The sequence below is a fragment of the Quercus lobata genome, chromosome 5, assembly GCF_001633185.2.
Source record: "Quercus lobata isolate SW786 chromosome 5, ValleyOak3.0 Primary Assembly, whole genome shotgun sequence".
In the NCBI taxonomy this organism is placed as follows: Eukaryota; Viridiplantae; Streptophyta; class Magnoliopsida; order Fagales; family Fagaceae; genus Quercus; species Quercus lobata.
This window is the reverse complement of record NC_044908.1, coordinates 63,586,051-63,608,056: the sequence shown is the minus strand read 5'-3', so window position 1 is coordinate 63,608,056 and position 22,006 is coordinate 63,586,051. Positions and strand designations below refer to the sequence as shown.

The window sequence follows — 22,006 nt, the reverse complement described above, 5'->3', positions numbered from 1 at the left end:
GATGACAAGTTCATATGCAGGCAGGATGTAGAACTGAATTTTCCATCTAGCAATACAGAAACTAGAATGAAATGGTGTATGCCGAATTTCTAAGCAATTTATTCTCTTTTGAGAAGATGTACAAGGCTAAGATAAAGTTACATGAAAAAGAAATCTAATTCCCATTCAGACATATTTGTGTAATATAAGAACTTTGATGAGCAATGGATGAGATTTTGTGCATTCTACATTTCCAGATGAAACACACAGGACTCTGCCATGATTTTGGAGTTTGGACCCTGTTGTTTGAGTATAGTTTTACACAAGGCTTCATTCCACATTATTTTCAACATTATCACAGAATCACTCGTATACAATTATCTGTTTCTCTTGAGAAATTCTGAAACCTCAACTAATTTAAAGTATTTTAATTTTTGTTTATTCTCTAATAAATTATGAGCAAAGGGATAAGGACAAAGGATCACTGAAATACATGTACCTTATGCAAGTACAAATAAGATTGACAGTCCGAACATCGAGGCACATGAGTTTGAACAGAATTTTGTTTCATACCAAAACTTCCAACAAAAAATGTCAAATAGGAATCTGAGGTATTCAAAATCTGTTAAATTTTATTAACATTTTCACTTCTTCCTAAATACACAAGCACCTTTTATCTTTTTCTTTTTTTCCTTTTTCTTTTTTTGCAATTAACCAACTCTTGCACCCTGTTTATTTCGATGAAAATGTTTTTTAAAAAATGAGTCATTTTTCAAAGAGTATTTTCTATAAAACTAATCTCATTTTCTTATATTTGGTAGCAACCTTAAATGAGTTGACAGCTACTTCTTGATTGATGACTCTACTATTTAGTTCTTAGAGATGACTCTACTTTGATGACTCTACTATTTAGTTCTCAGAGATGACTCTACTTTGAGTACTAGTAAGATTCTTAGGTGATTTTCTCTGACGTTTAGGTGATTTTTTTTTGAGGTTGCTTTATTAAATGGATTTTACTAACATGTGCAAAATTTTGGAAAGGGTCCGGTTAATGTATGCTCTAATAAATTCATTTTTGGATAAGTTTTATTGGAAACTGAAAAAGTTGTCAAAACTTTTTCAATTTATGATAAAACTTTTTTAAAATTGGTTTACCATTGTGTGTCCTTAGGTCACACACTAAATAATTTATGAAAATTTATGAGAAAGCTGGGAAGCAGTTGTTAAGAGATCTGAAGTAAGATTTGAATCAGAAAGACTTCATTTATGAGAATCATACTTCATCTGCTATTTAATTCAGAAAGACTTCATCTTATTTAGAAAGACTTCATTCAAAAAGACGCTCTCATACAACATACAGTGCTGTCATTCTCAGTGCATGGACTCTTTATGAATAACAATATCTAAGCTATCAAATTAATTGATTCATTGTCGAGAATTAAATAGTATAACATAGGAAGATCTTTTTTTTATTTTTATTTTTTGGTTTCCCACGGTGTTTTCTCAAATCTTTCAACCAGAGACTAAATTGTGGGCCCTTAACGGGGTAAATTGCTGGCCCAGGGAGTTTTTTCAAAGTGTTGGTGTCCGGACTTTAATTAGGGAGCTCCTAGTCAAACCCAAGACAGTTACTTTGAGACCGAGTGCTCAACCACTCGGCCAATTTGGATTATGAATCTAACTTATATGATGGTGGTGATGGTTCTCTTTAGGTTAAGGATGACGTACCTCTCTTGCATTGTAATCAAGTCATAATCTGAACATTTTAAACCCAAACCAGGCCTGCATCCTGAACAAAAGCAATTATCTTGAGAATAATGTTTTTAATTAATATGCTATTCTTAAACGGCAAGCTTAATTTTCTCTTAACTATATTATGTAGATTATGTTAAGTAAAAATAGCAGTGAAGCATGTGGTGTTTGTTGAGGCATTAAAAAAACTGACAAAATTCTCTTAGACCAGATTTTTCACAAAAAATTAATCTGAAATCTGGACTGTTGCATTTGACATATTAGGACATGGTAATTATTTTGGTGCATATCATAAATAAACTTTTGGAAAATGCTATTAGCTACAATTGGCTTAAGATGAGAGTCTCAGACTTTTTCTCAGCATCTGGTATTAGGACGGCAGCTTGTCCAGCATTCATCTGGACTCATTCTTACTCATATGCCTATGAAGTTCTGTCTTCTTAGTCTATATATAGAGAGTTCATGTAAGGATTGCTTCACATCTCAAACTCTTTTCGGTAGTTAAATTTGATATCTTCTATGAGCTTACAGAAATTACTAGAAACCAAGATCAAAATGGCAAACCACATTATTTTCGTATTGAGCCTGCTTGCATTCGCTTGTGCTGTGGCCTTTGCATCGGATCCTAGTCCTGTGCAGGATTTCTGCATTGCAGACCCTACTAGCTCAGGTTGTGGCCCAACAATAACATGCTTAGCTTTATTTTGCATTAAAGATTATTCATACTGTCTTCTATTCTATCCATAATGCAAACTTCAAATTTTTTGTAGGTTTAAATACATGGTTGGAAACTCAAGTTTAGTACATGAGTGATTTTAGTCAATGAAATTTAAAATGATTGCTTTTAGTCTCTTAGATGGCACAACCAAACTAAATACTGATGCGTCATAACTCCATAGTAGTGAAAAACAATCACTTTAAGTTTGTCAAGGACCAAAATTGATTTCATTTAGATTTTTAGAGACTAAAATCGCTCATTTTAAGCTTTTTAGAGACTAAAATCGATTACTTTAAACTTCAAAAATTAAAACAGTTTACGTTTTGTTTTGTTTCAATTTTTTTTTTTTTTTTTTTGCATTAAAATCTTACTTGTGCTAGTGTGATTATGGCAGCTAACAGCTTTGCTTGCCTGGACCCTAAACTTGCACAGGCAGACCACTTCTTCCTTAGTGGACTAGACAAAGCAGGCAACACGTCTAATCCCCTTGGCTCTAGCGTTACTCCAGTGTTTGTTGCTCAAATTCCTGGACTAGACACACTTGGTATTGCACTGGCTCGCTTGGACCATGCTCCATGGGGTCTTATTCCACTACATTTTCATCCTCGTGCTACCGAAGTTTTAACAGTCCTAGAAAGCAGCCTCTACGTTGGTTTTTTGGCCTCTAATCCCAACAACTAGTTCATATCAAAGGTCCTTCAGAAGGGTGATGCGTTTGTCTTTCCAGTTGGACTCATTTACTTCCAGCAAAATGTGGGTCAAGGAAAGGCCATCTCCATCTTTGCCTTGAGTAGCCAAAACCCTGGAATCATTACTGTTGCTAATGCCGTTTTTGGATCAAAACCATCCATTGCAGATGATATTCTGTCCATGGCTTTCCAGGTGGACAAGTCTGTAATTGATTATCTTCAAGTAAAATTCTAGCCGAGCAGAATACTATGAAGCTCTAAGCCATCATATTACTAGGCGAGTGTTTTCATTATGCTAATTTTATATCACACAAATTTATTTTCTAAGGTTGTACTAGGATTTTCATTGATTAAGGTTGCATGATATGTCACCTACAATTTCTATAATATATGGATTATATTTTTAACTAAATATCATTCTTTTCTCTGTAGCTTGATGCATGTTACTGTCTTGACAATATGAAAAGAGTAATTGTCAATCACTGGGCCTTGTAGCTCGGTGGTACCCGGTACCATGTGTATCTTTGAGCTCGGGTTTTCTATCCCCCATAATTATCTAGCAAAAAAAAAAGTAATTGTTAATGCACACACCTTATTGCAAACACTGTACACAACTTATTTTTTGAACTAAAATTGTGACTTGAATTCACGATTTCAATTCAAAAATGAAATGTGTGTAATAAACAATACTCCTATGAAAATGTTCTGAAAGCAAGCTTACACTTTTGTTCTAATTTGAGTGTTCTACTTTACATGATACCAATCTAACTTGCTACGCATCTTTTCTAAGTAATGGAAAAAGAAAAAAAAGAAAAAAGAAACATATGATACAAAGTAAAACACAAAGATTGGGAATGGGAATTTTTATTCAGTTTGTGTTGTCAAAAGTTTGGGTGCTATCACCAATAGGATTGGAAGAGAGGCGCAAAATTAATAGAGGCGAAACTGTTTAAAGTGTCAAAGAGCTATAAGCTGCAAGCTTATTGCCATGCTGCTCTAATTTGTCAACAATGATTTCTAAATTTTCACAATCAAAATATATAAATATATATATAAAAAATAAAGAAGAGGCCTAATATGGGAAAGTATGAGGTTTTGCTAAGTGGCGCATTTTATATAAAAAACTTTGAAATATTCTCAAATGCCAAATCAGAGATAAAAACAAATTAAATATTGATGTAGGGACACGATTTTAATTGACCCGATCCTGGATGGTCAGGCCTTGGCCCAAAAGGTCCCACACAATGAATTTTTGTAGAGTGTGGGCTGAAGAACTTGGTTCCGGTTGGCTTAAACGGTTCGTTGCATGGGCTCAAGAGATACAGAAACAAGAATGAAGAAAGTGGATGTGAAGGGTGGAATTTTATTCATGGGCATGCATTCGTACAATGAACCTTTGCTCCTCTGTTTCTTCTCTCCTCTTTTTCTCCGTCCCCTTCTCTTGGGGGACTCTTACATATTATATAGGCCCTCTTTTATCATCTGGGCCTTACACTTGTTAATCATCCAAACCCCTACTTGAGCACCTGTCCCATCAGACACCCTTATCAGTTCTTTGTGAGTTGCAGTGACCAATGTAGCACTGTTCAGGGGTCTTCTCTTCATTAATGCGGCCAGGAGAGTAGCTATGGTGCATTTAATGTGGTGGTGACAGTCTTTGCTGGGATATTTTGGGACTTCTTTCTTCTTACGTGCTTGGAGGGAGGACTACAGTAGCTGGGATGCACCTTTGACCTGGATTTTGGAATGTTCGAGGAGGAATTACTCCTCGGACGTGTTCTCTTTGCTCCAGTGGGCCTGAGCAGGGATTCTGGGCCGTGACGTCTCCTCGGACAGAATGGTCCTCGGACGGGCCCAAGGCCTAGCCAACCTGTTATTCTAGGCCGGTCCCCACAATTGACATTTTGTTTTATTTGGTTTAACATTTCAAGACTTTTCTAATTACAAAATAAATATTCTTTGTAACTTTTAGTTCAGTGTTTCAAGATTTTTCATCCTTCACACGTACACACAAAACCCTTTGCATTTTAATTCACCATTTTCACCTCTTTCAATTTTACTTTTTATATATACCTACCTATAACCTTTCATACAACCCTGGTAAGAAACGATAAGCAGTGACCAAGCCACGTTGTGGTGAGTGAATGCAATTGCACTCCCTCAAAAGACATTTTTGTAGGGTTCAATGATGAGTGCTTCTATGAAAAATGGGTTCCGTACAATTTAAAAATTAAACGTACGGATAGATTTAATTAAAAAAAAAAAAAGCTGAGTCCCAAAACAAAATAATAAACTAACCCACCAATAATTCTTGAGATCCCCTCCTCTATTTAATTTTTTTTTAGAATCAAACAAAAAAAAGAAAAAGAAAGGTGAAGTATTAAGCTCTGTTTAATTTTTATGGAAAAAAGTTCTCCTTTCTCACTCTATCTTTGCATTATGTATAAGCAAAAATTCAAAATTAACTTTCTAACTTTCAGCATTTTTTATTTTAGTCCTCTAACTTTCAATTTTATCATTTTAGTCCTTTAACTTTTAGTTTTATCATTTTAGTCCTTTAACTTTCAATTGTTATCAATTCGGTATTATGTTAATCATCTGGTGACTTTCAGCCTTTTTGGACTTTTTTTTTTTTAATTTTCGTAATTAAAGGAAATTAAAAAAACTGTTATTAAAAATTAAAAAAAAAAAAAAAAAGGTTGACTGATGAAGCTTGAAACTTTACAGACTGTGTTTGTTGGGCCTTATCTGGCCCAAAGGCACGTGAGAGGTTTAACACCGATTACAACTTCTTCAATGTTGGCCTCATGAAGCTACCCTTCGATTTTCCTGGTACGGCGTTTCGAAACGCGAGGCTCGGCGTTGACCGTTTAGTAAAAACTCTGTCTGTGTAGAACAGAGCAACGAGAACATGAAGAAAGGAAAAGAACCCACGTGCTTGATCGATTTCTGGATGCAAGAGACTGTGAAGGAGTTAACAGCTTTATCCGAATCCGGCGAAACCACGGCGCTGCCCAGCGACGTCGAAATCGGAAGCTACCTCTTCGTTGCTCAGGACGCTTCCACTTCATCGCTCCTCTGGGCCGTGACTCTCCTAGACTCGCATCTGGAGGTTTTGGCAAAAGTGCGCGAAGAAGTCGAGTCGATATGGCTGCTAGAGTCCGATTCTTTGATAACCAGCGACCAGATAGCGCAAATGAAGTACACGCACGCGGTGGCGCGTGAGATTCTGAGGTACAGAGCTCCGACGCCTTTGGTCCCACACATCGCGGCGAAGGATTTTCCGTTGAACGAGTCGTACACGATTCCTATGGGGACCATTGTTTTAACAAACACAGTCTGTGAAGTTTTTATTTTTTTTATTTTTTTATTATTATTATTATTTATTTTAATAACAGTTTTTTAATTTCTTTTAATTACGAAAATTAAAAAAAAGATTTAAAACGATATCGTTTTGCTCATTTAACGGAGCCACTTAACAAATAGTTAACAAAATACCGAATTGACAATAATTAAAAGTTAGAGGACTGATAAAATTGAAAGTTAGAAGACTAAAATGAAAAAAATTGAAAATTAGAGAATTAGTTTTGGATTTTTGCCATATAGCCTTTAGAATATTTGTTGTCATTTTTTTGGAAAATATAAAAATTTATCCCAAAAATCAATTATTTTTTTCTTTTCCTATAAATTTTTTTTTTAAAATAATTTCTAAACTAATACTTTTAGGACATTTGTTAAATTTTCCATATAGGAAAAAAGGAAAGTGGGACAAAATAGAGATCATAATCGGTGGTGGCCTAATTGGAAAGAAAGAAAATTTACATACAAACTGTTTTATACAATTTTACACAAATAAAAAACAACATAATCCGTGAACTAATCTTATTTTGAGGGATGTGAACGGTCCATTTTCAAGATTAAGTCTTTATTTTTTCATACTTTGCTAGATTGGAGTTTTGCCTTACAGACTCTTTTCATGTCTTTCTCTTCCTAATTTGCTTGACCATTGTAATATGTAATATGGGTTCCTGATTGTATCTCCTATAGTACATCCCTAGTGCACATGGATTTATTTTGTGATTTCAATAAAAGTTTCGTTTTATCCCACAAAAAAGAAAAAAAGAAAAAAGAAAAAGAAAATAAGAGAAAAAAGAAAAGAAAAAGAGAATCTGACTTGAGTGTTGAAGTATTAAGAGTCCGTTTGGATTAAGTTTTTTGATAATTCAATTCTCTGTTTCCATAACTCATAACTCAAAAATGATAGGACCCATAGTAAAAAGTTTGTTTGGCAAACAATAACTCTGTTTCCATCACTCAATTCTCTGATTTTTGAGTTATGAGTTATGGAAACTGAAAATAACTTTTAGCTGTTTTCAGTTTCCATAACTCATAACTCAATGGTAATATTGTAATTAAACACACATAGGGGACCCATCGCCGCAACTTTTGACCACCTTTTGACTTTTTTTTTTTTTTTGGGGTTGGCGGTGGCTGTTTTTTTTTTTTTTTTTTTTTTTCTTTTCTGGGTTGGCTGTTCAGTTTTTTTTTTTTTTTTTTTTTTTTTTTTTTTTTTTTTTTTTTTTTTTCTAGGTTGGCGTTGTTCTTTTTTTTTTCTTTTTCTTTTTCTTTCCAAGGTTGGCTGTTTGGGTTTTTTTTTTTATTTTTTATATTAGCTTCGGTGAGTTGGGTACTAAAAAAAAAAAAAAATTGTACTGGCTGATAGGTGTGGGACCCATGAATAGTATGAAAAAATTGAGTGATGAAAATAAAAGTAATATTGCCAAATGAGTGTGAAAAAAGGAGTGATGAGTGATGGAAATTGAGTGACGAAAATTGAGTAATGAAAAAAGCTTATCCAAACAGGTTCTAAGTATCGTGGCCAAACACGACACTAGTTTTCTAGACTATCACGTTTTTGCTTTTGCAAATATCTCCATGGCTTTGGGATTGTAATCAATTGAATATGGGTTCAAGTCTGTGTCATGGACCATGTTTGTATTCCTATAGTCAAAAGTGATATATTATAGTTTATACCGGTTTGGCTTGGGTATAGTACACTGAACCTGACACAATTTAAACGAATTCAAATATTATGTCTCACTTTTTCTGTTCCACTTTATACTCTACTAATAAAAGCTTGTCACGTGTTAACATAATTAATTAAATACTATCATTATTAACTTATTAATATTATCATTATTAATTAATGATAGTATTTAATTAATTAGGTGAATACGTGACAAGTTTTTATTGATGGAATATAGAGTGAAGCAAAAAAAGTAGGACAGAAGATTTGAACACAATTTAAACACTTATCTAAAATTGGTTAATGTGTTCACATAGTGTCCGGTCCAATGTACTAAACCAAAGCTTTGCTCTATCTAGATGATGAAAGAACCTTCTTGCAAATTTTGCAGTCACCGTGGGCACAGAGCCGGCTAAATGCTAGAGCAAGAAATTTGGTCGCCTAAGGCCCCAAGTAAAAAAAAGCCCTCAAATTTTAACCAATAGGGTTATTTATAATTAATAAATAAAATAATATTTTTTTACCAGATGAAAAACAAATAAAAAAGAGAGAAAAATGCAACGTTTGTAATATTTTTTACAACACTTTTACAACTAATGTTAAGTAGTAGGTTGTTATTGATGGAAAAAAATAATAATTATAGTGATATTTTCAAATAGAAAACAAAAAGCAACTTAAAATTTAGAATTTGTTGTAAAAAATATTAATCTAAGTTTTCATCTAAGTCTACCACTAACACTGTTTTTTTACTTACCACTATTAATCTGGCACATCAACAAGTATGAAAAATTTTGTTAAACTTTTTTTGTCTATAAAATTTCTAAAAAAAGAAAAAATTCTACGTAGTTCATATTAATTAGTATTAATTTTGCATCTAATACACTTATCAAAAAAAAAATTTGCATCTAATACAAGATAATAAATTTTCGCCTTAGGCCCCCAAATGCATCAAGCCGCCCCTGTGTGGGCATCGTGAAAGTTCATACTCCATTTAATATTTGTAAAAGCCATTATATTATAGGTGTGGTAATCCTTCTGAACATTCAGATTTCCTTTAGATTTAATTAATAACACTAGCAATCTAGAAACAAAATTCAATACGCTAGAATATAGACAGCAAATGACAATAGGATTTAGTGAAGAGAATAAAATCTTATCTGGTTGGTGAGCACTATTGAAATTTCTTTGCATAAACAATGTTTTTTTATACATATAGTGCAACTTTCCATTTACAATTTTATCTGGTTGCTGATGGGGGAACAATGTGAAACCACTATTAGAAGTAATGACAAACAGACTAAGACAAAATTTATTAAGAATTGAATATATAATGACAAATTTGGTTCACCAAGAAGACGTGCAGGATTTCCTCTTCATGATAAGAGTAATTTCTGATGTGGGATAAAGGCAAATTGGGAGATTTTTATTTTTATTATTAGTAGTTTTAAGCCTACCAGATACTAATGATTTTGCTCTCAAAATAACAATTTTAGACTTGTATGGCACTTGGAGAGACCAACTGGGGAACCACTCTAATGCAGTTCCACAGATGTTGAAATGTCTTTGCCAAGAATAATAACTATTACTTTTTTCTGATAAGTAAAGAAAATTGAATTCAAAGTCATAAACAGGAGTCACCCAAATATCAGGTCAGGAAGTATACAGCAGGGGACCAAAACAATCAAATACATAGACTGAAAAAATAGAATGACTTTCTATGATAGGCATCCAATGATATCAATCCGAGTTTTAAAAAATGAAAAGTTTTAAGTCGGCTATAGTCCTTTCAGAAGCAAATTTTAAGAAAAAAAAAAAGAATACTATTATTGATATGTTTTTTGAGGTTATATGGGAATCAAATTTTCTGTTATGCTGGGATTTTAATTGAGTTATTGATTGGTTATTCAAATAAGTGAATAACTTAGCGTTGCACGAGGCGTAAATTGCAAAGGAGTATCTTAGGACTTTCTTCATAAAAAGGAAAAAACAAACTTTATTGATTCCATGGCAAAGGGGATATTGGTAGGGAAACTTCATGGACTGTTGTTAAATCTTGCCCCTTCAAATTAGTGGTAGATTGCTAGTCAATGGATGGACTTGCAGAGACAAGAATTGTCTAAAACTTTGTAGGAAAAAGTAGGCAGGCATCAGTTCTATGAATTGGAGACATAAAAGTGAAGAGAATCTGAATAACAAGTGGTCGAAATCTAAGTAATGGAATGGAATGGAAGGAGAAAAAAGGGAAGCAGAACCAAAATGGAAAAATTAAAAATCTAAAGGATGCCATTCCTTCCCCAATTTATGTTACAAAGCCATCAGATGACAAGTTCATATGTAGGCAGGATGTAGAACTGAATTTTCAATCTGCCAATACAGAAACTAGAATGGAAAGGTGGATACCAAATTTCTAAGCAATTAATTCTCTTTTAAGAAGATGTACAAGGCTAAGATAATGATACATGAAGAAGAAATCTAAATCCCATTCACACATATTTGTAATATAAGAACTGTGATGAGCAATGGGTGAGATTTTGTGCATTCTACATTTCCAAATGAAACACACAGGACTCTGCCACAACTTTGGAGTTTGGGCCCTGTTGTTGTTGTTTAAGTAGAGTTTTACACGAGGGTTCATTCCACAGTTTTCAACATAATCACAGAATCACTCGCATACAATTATCTGTTTCACCTGAGAAATTCTGAAACCTAAACTAGTTTATAGTATTTTAAGTTTTGTTTATTCTCTAATAAATTATGAGCAAAGGGGCAAGGAGAAAGGACCATTGAAATACATGTAGTTTATGCAATTTACAGGGCAATACCGAACATCGAGGCACATGAGTTTGAGTGACAAACATAGATAAACTTAAAAAACTGAAATAAAAGGAAACCGATGGCCAAAGCTGCCAACCAAGCACTACAAACATACAAAGAAAGAGTTAAAATTGTGCACTATACTTCGTATCTGTGAATTTACATTTCAAAGTACAAAAGCTCTGGCTACACTGCCAACAAAATGGTTGGCATTTCTATCATACAGAGCTTTCGGAATACACTTTTGAGGATTCAATTAACACTTTAACAAAATGGAAACAACACTATCACTATAAAGTGGAAAATTTTTTTACCCAAAAACTCTAACTTGAGATAGGGACATAGCACCTGGCCTTAAGACACATTTACAGATCTTCTTCTATTTCCAATAAACTTCAAAAACTTCAAGATGAAACACCATGAAATTGTGATTGTCAAAGCCACAACTTTACCTCCTGCAAGTCCAGAAAGAACAATCACAAGGAGAGTTATATAACCCAAACTCCCCTCCTTCCTTTCACCAATCACTGCCGACTCATTGCCAGCCCGTGATACTTGATCAATACTAGAATTTCCATCACCACCTAATTCTTCTTCTTCTAATGAATTTAATTTACGTACGCTTTGATTTTGGTCTATACCAATACCATCCTCTTTCTCCTCATCAACTCCGCTCCCCAATGTATCATATTCATCCCCCAAATTGCTCGATGCCTCACTGATAGACTCCTCCTCCATCATCCTCTTCCCCTTCTTTTCCTTCTTCAAATTTCGCAACCTCTTCGGCACCAATTTCTTGAAGATCTTCTTTGCTTTTCCTCTCCTACTACAACCTTTGGAACTCTCATCTGTACAAACCAACACTTGTGATCCATCCACCACCACCTCCTTCGCCGCCTTTTTTGTCTCATCTTCAAAGCAATCAATCTCAGGTCCAACACTAACAATCTCATTGGAATCATCAACAACAAAACTAGTCTCTACAATTTGGATTTCGTCGATCACAGATTTCGATTCAGCCCCACCACCAATCACTTCCTCCACAACACCATTCACAGCCTCACAAGTTTTGATATTCTTGATTACCAACAAACCCTTCTGCACCCTTTGAACCAAAGACTCCAAAGCAGGTCTAGCCGAGAAGAAACAGGACCGCTTACAAAGATAGTCAGCGATAATAAGCAGAAACGCGGAGAAGGTAATACAAACGGCAAGTCGTTTAGTACTCATGAAACCCAATACCACAACCACCCCCACAAACATAAATTTCAAGACCACACCGAAATTCTTAAAAACCTGATCTTCTTTGCTACAAACCTCGCTAACCTCTGCTTCCTTCAACTTCAATGGCGTCAGATCCTCGTCAACGCCAAAACTCACCGACCCAGATGGAGTCGGTGAAATTGAAAGTGCCGGATCGGCTTGAATTTCTTGTTGGATCTCAACAGGACTAGTGGGTATGTCGTCTTCGTAGGAGGGAGATTTCTCTTTCTTCTTCTTCTTGTTCTTGTTTTTGTTGAGTCGGTCACGGTTCTGGACGAAGAGGTCGATGAGAGAAGTGGGAAAGCCAGTCTGAACAACAAGAGACCCACCTCGCTTCGGTGAGGACTGAAGATCCGCCACTATTCTTGATATACGACTCACCTTCTGCTTCTTCCATGGAAGAGGCATCGTTTTCTTTGATCTCGATGTTGAAGTTGATGTTGACGATGATTTGAGAGTAGTTCTTTTCTGGGTTTTTGGTTGGGAAGTGAGTTGTGGAATCCTATGATGTTGTTTTTTGTTTTGTTTTATAAAAGGAATAGTATATCCAATGATACTTATTAGTACTAAGAGACTTGGTGTTGTTGGTGGTGAGAAAAATGGAGTGGATTTTTGATGATCTTATACATTGTGTGTTGTTGTGTTTAGTAGTATTATTTTAACGAAGAAAAGAAGTTTGGTAATCGAACCCAAGGCCAAGGCAAAGAAGTTTGGCAAAAGCAAAAGCAAAGAAAAGCGAGTATAGGAAGTTACTGAGACAGTGTTGTGGGAAAATGTCAAATAGGAAATTGAGAGTCAGACAGTCTATAGCCGCGTGTGTTAGCAGTTTTTTTTTTTATGAGAACCGCGTGTTAGCAGTTGGCTTTGAATTTTACAAAAGCTTTGAAACTTCAACGTTTACCAGAAGACAAAAACTAATACTTGTTCTTGTTTTTGTTTTTTTGTTTTTTGGTTTTTTGTTTTTCTGGTCGGTTCCTTGAATGTTGTTAATAAAATTCTATTGGAGGAATTTAAAATAAGATTTTTTTTTTTTTTAATTAACTGGATCTGGAAAGCAAATTTTTGTCTCCTAATTTTTGGAGGAGAAAATCTAGCTGGGGAAGTAAGCTAAATAATGCTTATTTATATTATTATTTATTGCGTATATTTTATCCCGGATTTGTGGATTGAGTTATGGGGAGGTGAATTTTTTTTAGAACTTTTTTTATTATTAATTTTCCTTTTTACTCAAACAATAATTAAATATGTATTTATTTAAAATATAAAGAAGATATTATTGATTAACTAATCTTAAATGTTTTTTTATTTTTTATTTATACTAAAACTAGTAAATGTTAAATATAAAGAAGAGGGAATATAACAAAGGTTACAAATCTTAAGATAAGAAGGAATTTTTAGAGTATTCTTGTAACTAATAATAATCTTAAAGTGGTTGGGAATAAAAATTGTAAGATGCAAGAACGGATTTGTCTGTCACAAATTTTATAACTCAATTAACATAAGTTTGCGTAATTTGTGGAGACATTCAATATTCAAACTTCCTCTTCTCAAATAATTGAATTATCAAATAATAAATAATTGTGAGATGGAAGAACGAAATTGTATGCCAAAAGTTTTATAACTCAATTGACATAACTTTGCGTAATTTGTGGAGACATTCAATATTCGAACTTCCTCTTCTCAAATAATTGAATTATCAAATAATAAATTATTGTGAGATGGAAGAACGAAATTGTATGCCAAAAGTTTTATACCTCAATTGACATAACTTTGCATAATTTATGGAGACATTCAATATTCAAATTTCTTCTTCCCAAATTATCGAATTATCATATAATAAAAATATAATAATTATTATTATGCACATGTTTTCCTTTTGTTGTTAATTCTAGCCTTTTACTTATCTCCATTAAACAAAGTTCTAAGTTCTAGATGGGATTGCGTGCACCTTGTTACCTGAGTATATTCCTTTGATTTCCTAATGGCTCTTGTTGCCAACTGTGTTTACTAGTGCTATTCTATAGTTTAAACTTTAAGCAGATGTTTTAGTATCAATTTTTAACAGGAGTGCTAATTGAAATTTTTGTTTGTTTTTTGGTATCTGCATGTTGTAAAGTCCGCAAGAGGGTGTTAGTTTTGTTTTTTGTAGAGTCTGTAGGCTTTGTGTCTTGTTTGTTCTATGAATATACTAAATTCTAAAAAAAAAAATTCTCCACTAATATGTATTGATATTAAAGAATCCCCTAGCACTGTTGGACAATTTATTTTTAATTTTGATGTTATGGGTATGAAGAAATCTTATATATTTTTAAGTGTATTTCTTCAAAGATTTTTTTTTTTTTTTTTTTTTTAAAATTGAATAAAAAGAAGTTGTTTACAATTCATAATATTGTTGACAAATAAATGTGTTTGCTAAGGGTTTTATCTTTTTGATAATTCCATTATTACAGTAAGCGGAGAAAGAGGATTCAAACATGTTTTAAACTTTAGGATTTGAAAATTTTATATTTTTTATTGGGGAAAAAAGTCTAAACATTCAAATAGCATGTGTGAAGATGTTAGTACTTAAAAATTACTCTCCTTTTTATATTTGCTTTCGAATAGACAAATATCATTTTATAATTAAGACGTAGCTTGTGTTAATATGCTAGGACTTAAAAATTATTATGCTTTCTATATTTAATTTCAAATAGACAAAAATCATTTCATAATTAAGATACGGATATGGATATGGATATGGATGTGGATTTGCCACAAACTAAGTTGCAATAACTCCTACAAAAATGCACGTATATCAATACTTTAGATAAACACCTATTTAAATAAAAACTTCCATGTCAAAATTGAATTTTCCACCAAATAGCCACTTGACATGTGTGCATTTTGTAGGAATTGCTGCAATTTAGTTTGCAGCAAATCCTTACCCAATATCTACAACCAAATTTGTAACTAAATTTTATCCAAATTTCTTAGGATGCTTCTTCCCTTGAAATTTCTCATTTTTAACTTTCTTTAAATTCTTGTAACAAATATTAATATGTTGCCACCAACCAAGCATAACTCAATAACTTTTTTTTTTCCTTACCAAAAATGCTGGTTTCAACTCTAAAGCCTCTGGTAGGTAGCTTCCCCCTTCTTTTCTTTCACGTCTTTTTCTTTTTCTTTTTAATTGTTTAATTATTTTTTTTTTTTGGAGAAAAATTACAACTTATCCACCTATAGTTTGGCTGAAATTTAAGTTGCCTAATTATAATTTAAAATTTGACACTTTATCTACTTGAGGTTAGCTCAATTAGAGTTTAGTAACTCACCTCTGTCAAAAAAATGGCTAAATATGTAATTTTGCTCCACTTTCTCCTCCAAAAATACAAAAAATATAAAAATACAAGATCAAAAAGAATTTAACAGAACACTTGTATCACGAGATTTTAAATCATAAGTAGAAAATTTAAATTTTGGTCAAACCTCAAGTGGTAAAGTATCAAATTTTAAACCAAAAATAGACAACTTAAATTTCAGTCAAATCACATATGGATAAGTTATAATTTTTTATTTTTATTTTTATTTTATTTATTTAATGTTTTGATGTTTACTAAATAGTAAGTTCTTTTGGAGGGAGAGAGGGAAAATGGACTTCAATAACTGGGTTTTAGTAGAGTTTTTGTTTACTAATAAATGGATTTAGGGAAAAAAAAAATTGTTTCTCGATTTGTGGTGGAGTATATCTAGCTCAAGAAGTAATGTAAAGAGGGTTATATAGCACTAATTTTGGCTATATTTTTATCTTGGGTTTCACTACCGTCTAGTGGTTTTCCATTTTAATTGTATTTTTCATCTTAGACTATGGATCAAACTAAATAATGTCTATGTCAAATATGAGGGGGGTTCCACCATGTCACATCATAACCCTTTTAATAATTTATTAACTTTATTATTTGTTACATTGATTAGACAATATCAAGGTCACACAGTAATTCTATCTCAAACAAAAAAAAGAAAAGGACACACAGTAATTTTTTTATATTCACGGATAAATCACAGTTAGAGGTTTTAGGATAGGATAGCTTCACAGTAGCTATAGAGTTACGAGCTAAAATTATATCTATCCATTTTAAAATGAGCTAATTAAATTTTATCACATCATCAATAATTTATATAGAAATCATAATAAAAATAGTCAAATTTGTTTAAATAGTGATAACATCATAAAATCTAATACACTTTCAAAATGGTTGATTTTAGAAATTCTATGATGGAATTAATTTAAGAACTCTATATGATCATAATCTTATGACTTAAAGACATAATTTTAATGGAGAGTTTATTGTAGACATACTTATGTTTATGACAATAAGTATGTCTGGTGGACTTCAACAACAAAATAAACGAATATTTGATTTACCATTTTGTAATTAGTGATATATCAATAATTTCTAAGGTTATATGGTAAAAATTGTAATATTTCTCGCTCAATTTTAGTTGAATCAATAGAGATTAGCTTACTCATGCTATGCATGAGGTCATAACTCATAAGTTCCTGTCGACTTTTCTTTCTTTATGTTTTCCTTCTGTAATTTTATACTTTTTAAATCCCTGAAAGGTTGAAAGAAATATTACAATGTTGCAATCCACCAAACATCTCAGATTCTCTGAATAACCTTTTTTTTTTCACTCAAAAACGCTGGCTTCAACTTTAGAACCCTCTAATGAGCATTAATATTCGGCTCTTCAATACATATTGTTGCACATGGGAAATATGATTAATCTGAAAGAGTTGGCAAACGTCGGATGACTTTTTAAGAAAAGTTAATTCGAAAGGTTAGGAGGGTAAAGAGTAATTTAGGTATTATTTAAAGCTTTCATGTCACTTTCTTTTTCTTGTTCTTTATATTAGATTATTATTAGTATTATTTATTGTGGTTAACTATGCTTTTTACAAGAGAAAAAATCAGATACAATACCTTGGTTATAAATTATAACACATTAGATTATTCAATTAAATTTCAGCAAAAAAACAAAAGATTCTTCAAATAGATTTAAACACCTGATTGTATTGACCAATAAGATATAAATAATGTTATTTAATGTAATTAATTGTTTGAGTTCGATTGAAAATTTTAATATACTGTATCTAAGATATTATACTTAAAGTTTTAATTTTTTTTTCCATTATAAGTGTATTTTTACAAAAATTTTATTTTAATAAATATATAACAATAAAAATAAACACATCCAAACAACATGTATCTTTACATAAGAAGTAAGGAACCTTAGTGGGGACAAGGCATTTGTGGACAAAAAAATGGATAGAAAATGTAGAGAAGCAATAAAAAGAATGGTGCACTCACATTATAATTTAATTTAACAAATCTTTCAACCCAACAAAGCAATAATAGGAACCATCCTTTAATTGGTTACCTTTAGAAAGTGATTAGGAATTTGAATTTGATAATTAGCTTAAAAACACGCTGCATAGCAAACTACCACCAAAGGCTCTTTACAAAATTCAAAGTGAAAAACTTTTGGCCGCTTCCACAACTTGTTACCATTGTTTAATCCAATAATTAAAAGATATTTCCATAGAGTGATAGACATCATCCTTTTGATTAGAATGACGTAAAGTATGCTTTTATTACAAAATTTTGCAACTTATTAAAGTTGTGGGAGGAGAACCCAGTTATGGCAAATAGTTTATTAGAATGACATAGGGGATGTTTTTATTACAAAACATTACAACTTATTTATTTATTTGTTTTTGATAAACAAGGCACTTAATAGTTTCTCAAAAAAAAAAAAAAAAACTTCTTTCAATATTTGACTATTTCTTTGGGTATGCACAAGCCCCCCTCACAGTGGCACCACCTTATGGTCAGGGTGGTCCCAGGACCACCCTGACTTGAAAAAAAAAAAAAAATATATATATATATATATATATATATTTCTCTAAAAAAAATTTTGGGACCATCTTGAATTTTTTTCATGCCAATAAAATTAAATTTTGGTCCATAATTTGAGTAATTTAACAATATATTGGAGTCTTTCAAGCAAAAAAGAAAAACTCAAAAAAAAAAAAAATTGAACTAAAATCTAAAAAAAAAAAATTATAATAAAACTACTACAGACTGGGCAGTGGCTTGATTTCTTCGACTAAGCACAATGCCCAATACAACACAATTTTCAACATTTTATTATTTTTTATTGCAATATTATTTTTCTTCACTAGACATATATTACTTACTTCTCATTTTTAATTATTTTTTCTTGTTTATTCTTAACCACACATATCTTTTGTCTCCTCGATTTTTACACTTAATACTTTTAAATTTTATCACATCTTTGTCTACACTTTTACATCCACATTTTGTCTTCCTCCTTGTTCGTAACTTCTGTGTCTTCTACCAGTACCAGTGCGGCAGTGGCTCTTCTCAAGTTTTGAGTCTCAAATTTCTCAATACGATTTTTTTTTAGCTATACAGGTACTTTTGTTCATTTCTTTTCTTTTCATTTTTTTCCTTTTGAGGTTTTTTTGGTTTACATAATGCAAATTTGTTTTGGTTTTAAGAACAATTTTTTTTTTTTTTTTTTTTTTTTTTTTTTTTTTTTTAAGCACAAACTTCATGCCGGCCGAATCTTGAATTTCGGCCAATATTTACTGAAACACCTAAAATAGACCGGAATGATCCGAATTTTTTCCGAAATGGAATAGGGTGGGTTATTGTTTCGGTTTGTTTACCAGCACAGTATTTTCTAGCCGTTATGGCCGGAACGGAAAGGAATTAAAAACATTGAATCAAACCTAATTACCTAAATGCTAAAAAGAAATAAGATTGTGTAATTTATGCTTTCTAAGGAACACTCTAAACAAAATTCTTAGAGCCGCCACTGCCCCCTCTGTCTCACACACACCAAGTAGGGATGGCAATAGGGCGCCATAGAGTAATAGACATCACCCTTTTGATTAGAATGACATAAAGGATGCTTTTACAACCTATTAAAGTTTAATTTTGGGGGGGGGGGGGGGAGAACCCAATTATGACAAATAGTTTATTAGAATGACATAGGGGATTCTTTTATTACAAAACATTACAACTTATTTATTTTTGATAAACACGGTATTCAAACTTCTTTTAGTATTTGACTATTTCCTTGGGCATGCGCAACTGCCCCTTGGTCCCACACACACCGAGTAGGGATGGTAATGGGGTGGGGCGGGTTGAAGGATGAGGTCTTCACCCCCCCTCTCCCCGGGCACATGGTTTTGTCTTACCTCATTCCCACCTCGCTTAGCATCCCAGCATGTCGAGGAAATTTATCCACAACTATTACAATTATTTTTAATAAAACTTGTTTTGTTAATAAAAATATACTTGAAATTACAAATAAATTTATCCCATCAAATCAAATTAATTTTAGAAAAAATTGAATAATTTATTAAAGTGTTTAATAAGATAATATCACAACAAAAACAAAAATCTCATAATACAAAATCAATGATTCAATAGTATATAAATTTGTGTATAATAAAGACAAAAGTAAATGTTAAAATTGGTACTTTATTTCCAACCTTGCTAGAGAAAAAAAAGGGCAGAAATCCTTATTGGGTAGAATAAAATAAGCTGATGATATGTTTGTTTAAATAATAGGATTTTAGAGTATGAAAAATTTACAGTTTAACTTTTATCAATGTGAGGCGGGGCGGGTTAGGTCTAAAAGTTCTAAACCCTTCCTCGCCTCGCCTCGCCTCGCCTTGCCCCGTGGTGCGGGGCTAAAATCTCGCCCTAACACTTTTATGAGGAGGGGAAAATTTGCGTGGGACGAAGTGGGGAAAGACGGGTCAAGCAAGACAGGGCAAAATTGTCATCCCTAACATCGGGTTATTACAGGGAGGAATCCTATGGGAGAGGTCTCAAGATGCTAGTAGGAGGTTTCAAACCTAAAATCTCATAAATATCATGATGCCTTAGGAACCACTAAGCAAACTCTTTGGGGCTATATTACAACTTGTAAAAGTTGTGGGAAGAGAACCTAGTTTTGGCAAATGAGTCTAGGTTACGAGGCCTAAAAGACCGGAATAAGAGAGAAGTCTTAGACCAATGAGGACAGGCCTAATCAAAATGGCCCCCAATGGCCCCTCCATAAAGACCAACTTAAAAGGAGGGAGGAGACAACCATTACAAGTCTCGAGAAGGAGCACTGGTCGAGGATCCATCCCTTGGAATCTATTCAAGGAGCGTTCCCTCCTCGATGACATGTTGAAGCTCGCTCAGCTTCTAGATATAAGCAAGGGTTTGTAAGTTCCAAACAATAAGCAATCTAAGAAGTCTAAAGGAATAAGTCTAGTGTCACAATTTGTGACACAATTTGTGTCATAACTCGCCCATGTGGCAAGTTGTGGTTTGTGAAGGGGTGATGGTGGGTCCATGTGGAGACGACCCTCCACCAACCATAACTCGCCACATGAGTGAGTTGTGACACAAGTTATGATACAAGTTGTGGCAATAGACTTATTCAGTCTGAAAAGGGAAGTTTCTAGAGGAAGCAACCATCCCTCCATATTAAATGCACCTCACCTACCAATAAAGCCAAATTAATGGTTGAATGACATATCAAAATAATGCTCAAGTATCTTCTCCACTTTATATTGGTCCTACAGGTGGACGGCAGGGAGAGTGTCTCCAAGGGTATAAATAGGAATAGATCCCCTATGCACAAGGGATCCAGAAATTTTTTATCTTATAAAAGAGGTCAGAACAAGTGTAGAATATGGTAAAGAAACTTCAAGTGTGATCTTAATCCACCATAATCCTTCTTTAGTCTTTTCGAGGATGCCTTCTAAATAATATTAGAAAAGAGTTTCTCTTATTTCTCATTAAGTACCACTATTTTTTTTTTTTTTTTTTTTTGATGAAAGTACCACTATTATTATTCATCCAGGACTTTTTATTTTTCTTACATAAGTCCTGGATGAATAATAATAGTGGTACGATAATAGTGGTACCACTTATTTCTCTTATTTCTCCTTTTTGTTACGGTAGAGACAGTTGCCACGCTATATTTGAATCTTGCCCCACACAAAAGTGATTAGATGTTATTAATTTTTACATGAATCTACTATTATTACTATTTTATTATTTATTCAAGATTACAACTGCAGCAAATTTCATAATTTCTTAAGATGGTTGATTATAATTAATGCAATATTATTTTTACATGAAATCATTAGTAGCATTATTTTTATTGGAACCATAGTAAAAATTAATATGAAATTTGATATTATAATAAAAAAACTTGTCAATTTAATGCTAAAATTTTTGTAACTTGCTTAATTGACTTTTTTAGTATCTTCAACGGAAACATTTAGAATTAAAATTCTTCCTCCCACCATTGAAATTATGGAATTTAAAAAAAAAAAAAAAAACCTTATCAATTGACTGATAATTCATAATTGTAATAAAAAATTTGAAAAAATTGTGTCTATAAGTAAACTTATATATTCAAAAATTCAGTTTTGGGGGCAAATAAATCTAAAGTGCAGAAACATGGTGCAGTGGAGTTTGTGACTCTCTCCCTCGTAGGAGTCTCCTTTTCTCTCTGTCAGTAAGAGCCTTTTTCCTCTCTCCTAGGTAAGAGCCTTTCCTCCTCAATAAACTCTGATTTCTGAGGGTTCTCTCTTGGTCTATTATTCTTCTTCTTTTGGTTGTTGTTCTATGGATCAAGAAGTTGTCAATAGCCTAGGAAACTTGAAACTCACTAGAGAAGAAGAGG

At 32.8% G+C, this 22,006-nt stretch overlaps 1 protein-coding gene and 1 pseudogene across 1 annotated transcript; one reads left to right on the top strand and one right to left on the bottom strand.

The window, feature by feature from the left end:
- The first annotated feature begins 2,080 nt into the window (after positions 1-2,080).
- LOC115993017 lies at positions 2,081-3,414 on the top strand (annotated as a pseudogene).
- Positions 3,415-11,092: 7,678 nt separating this feature from the next.
- On the bottom strand, positions 11,093-13,025 carry LOC115993117. The gene has a single exon (XM_031117395.1). It carries the CDS (start codon positions 12,647-12,649, stop codon positions 11,333-11,335), a length of 1,317 nt encoding a protein of 438 aa, XP_030973255.1. The 5' UTR covers positions 12,650-13,025; the 3' UTR covers positions 11,093-11,332.
- Between the last annotated feature and the right edge of the window lie 8,981 nt (positions 13,026-22,006).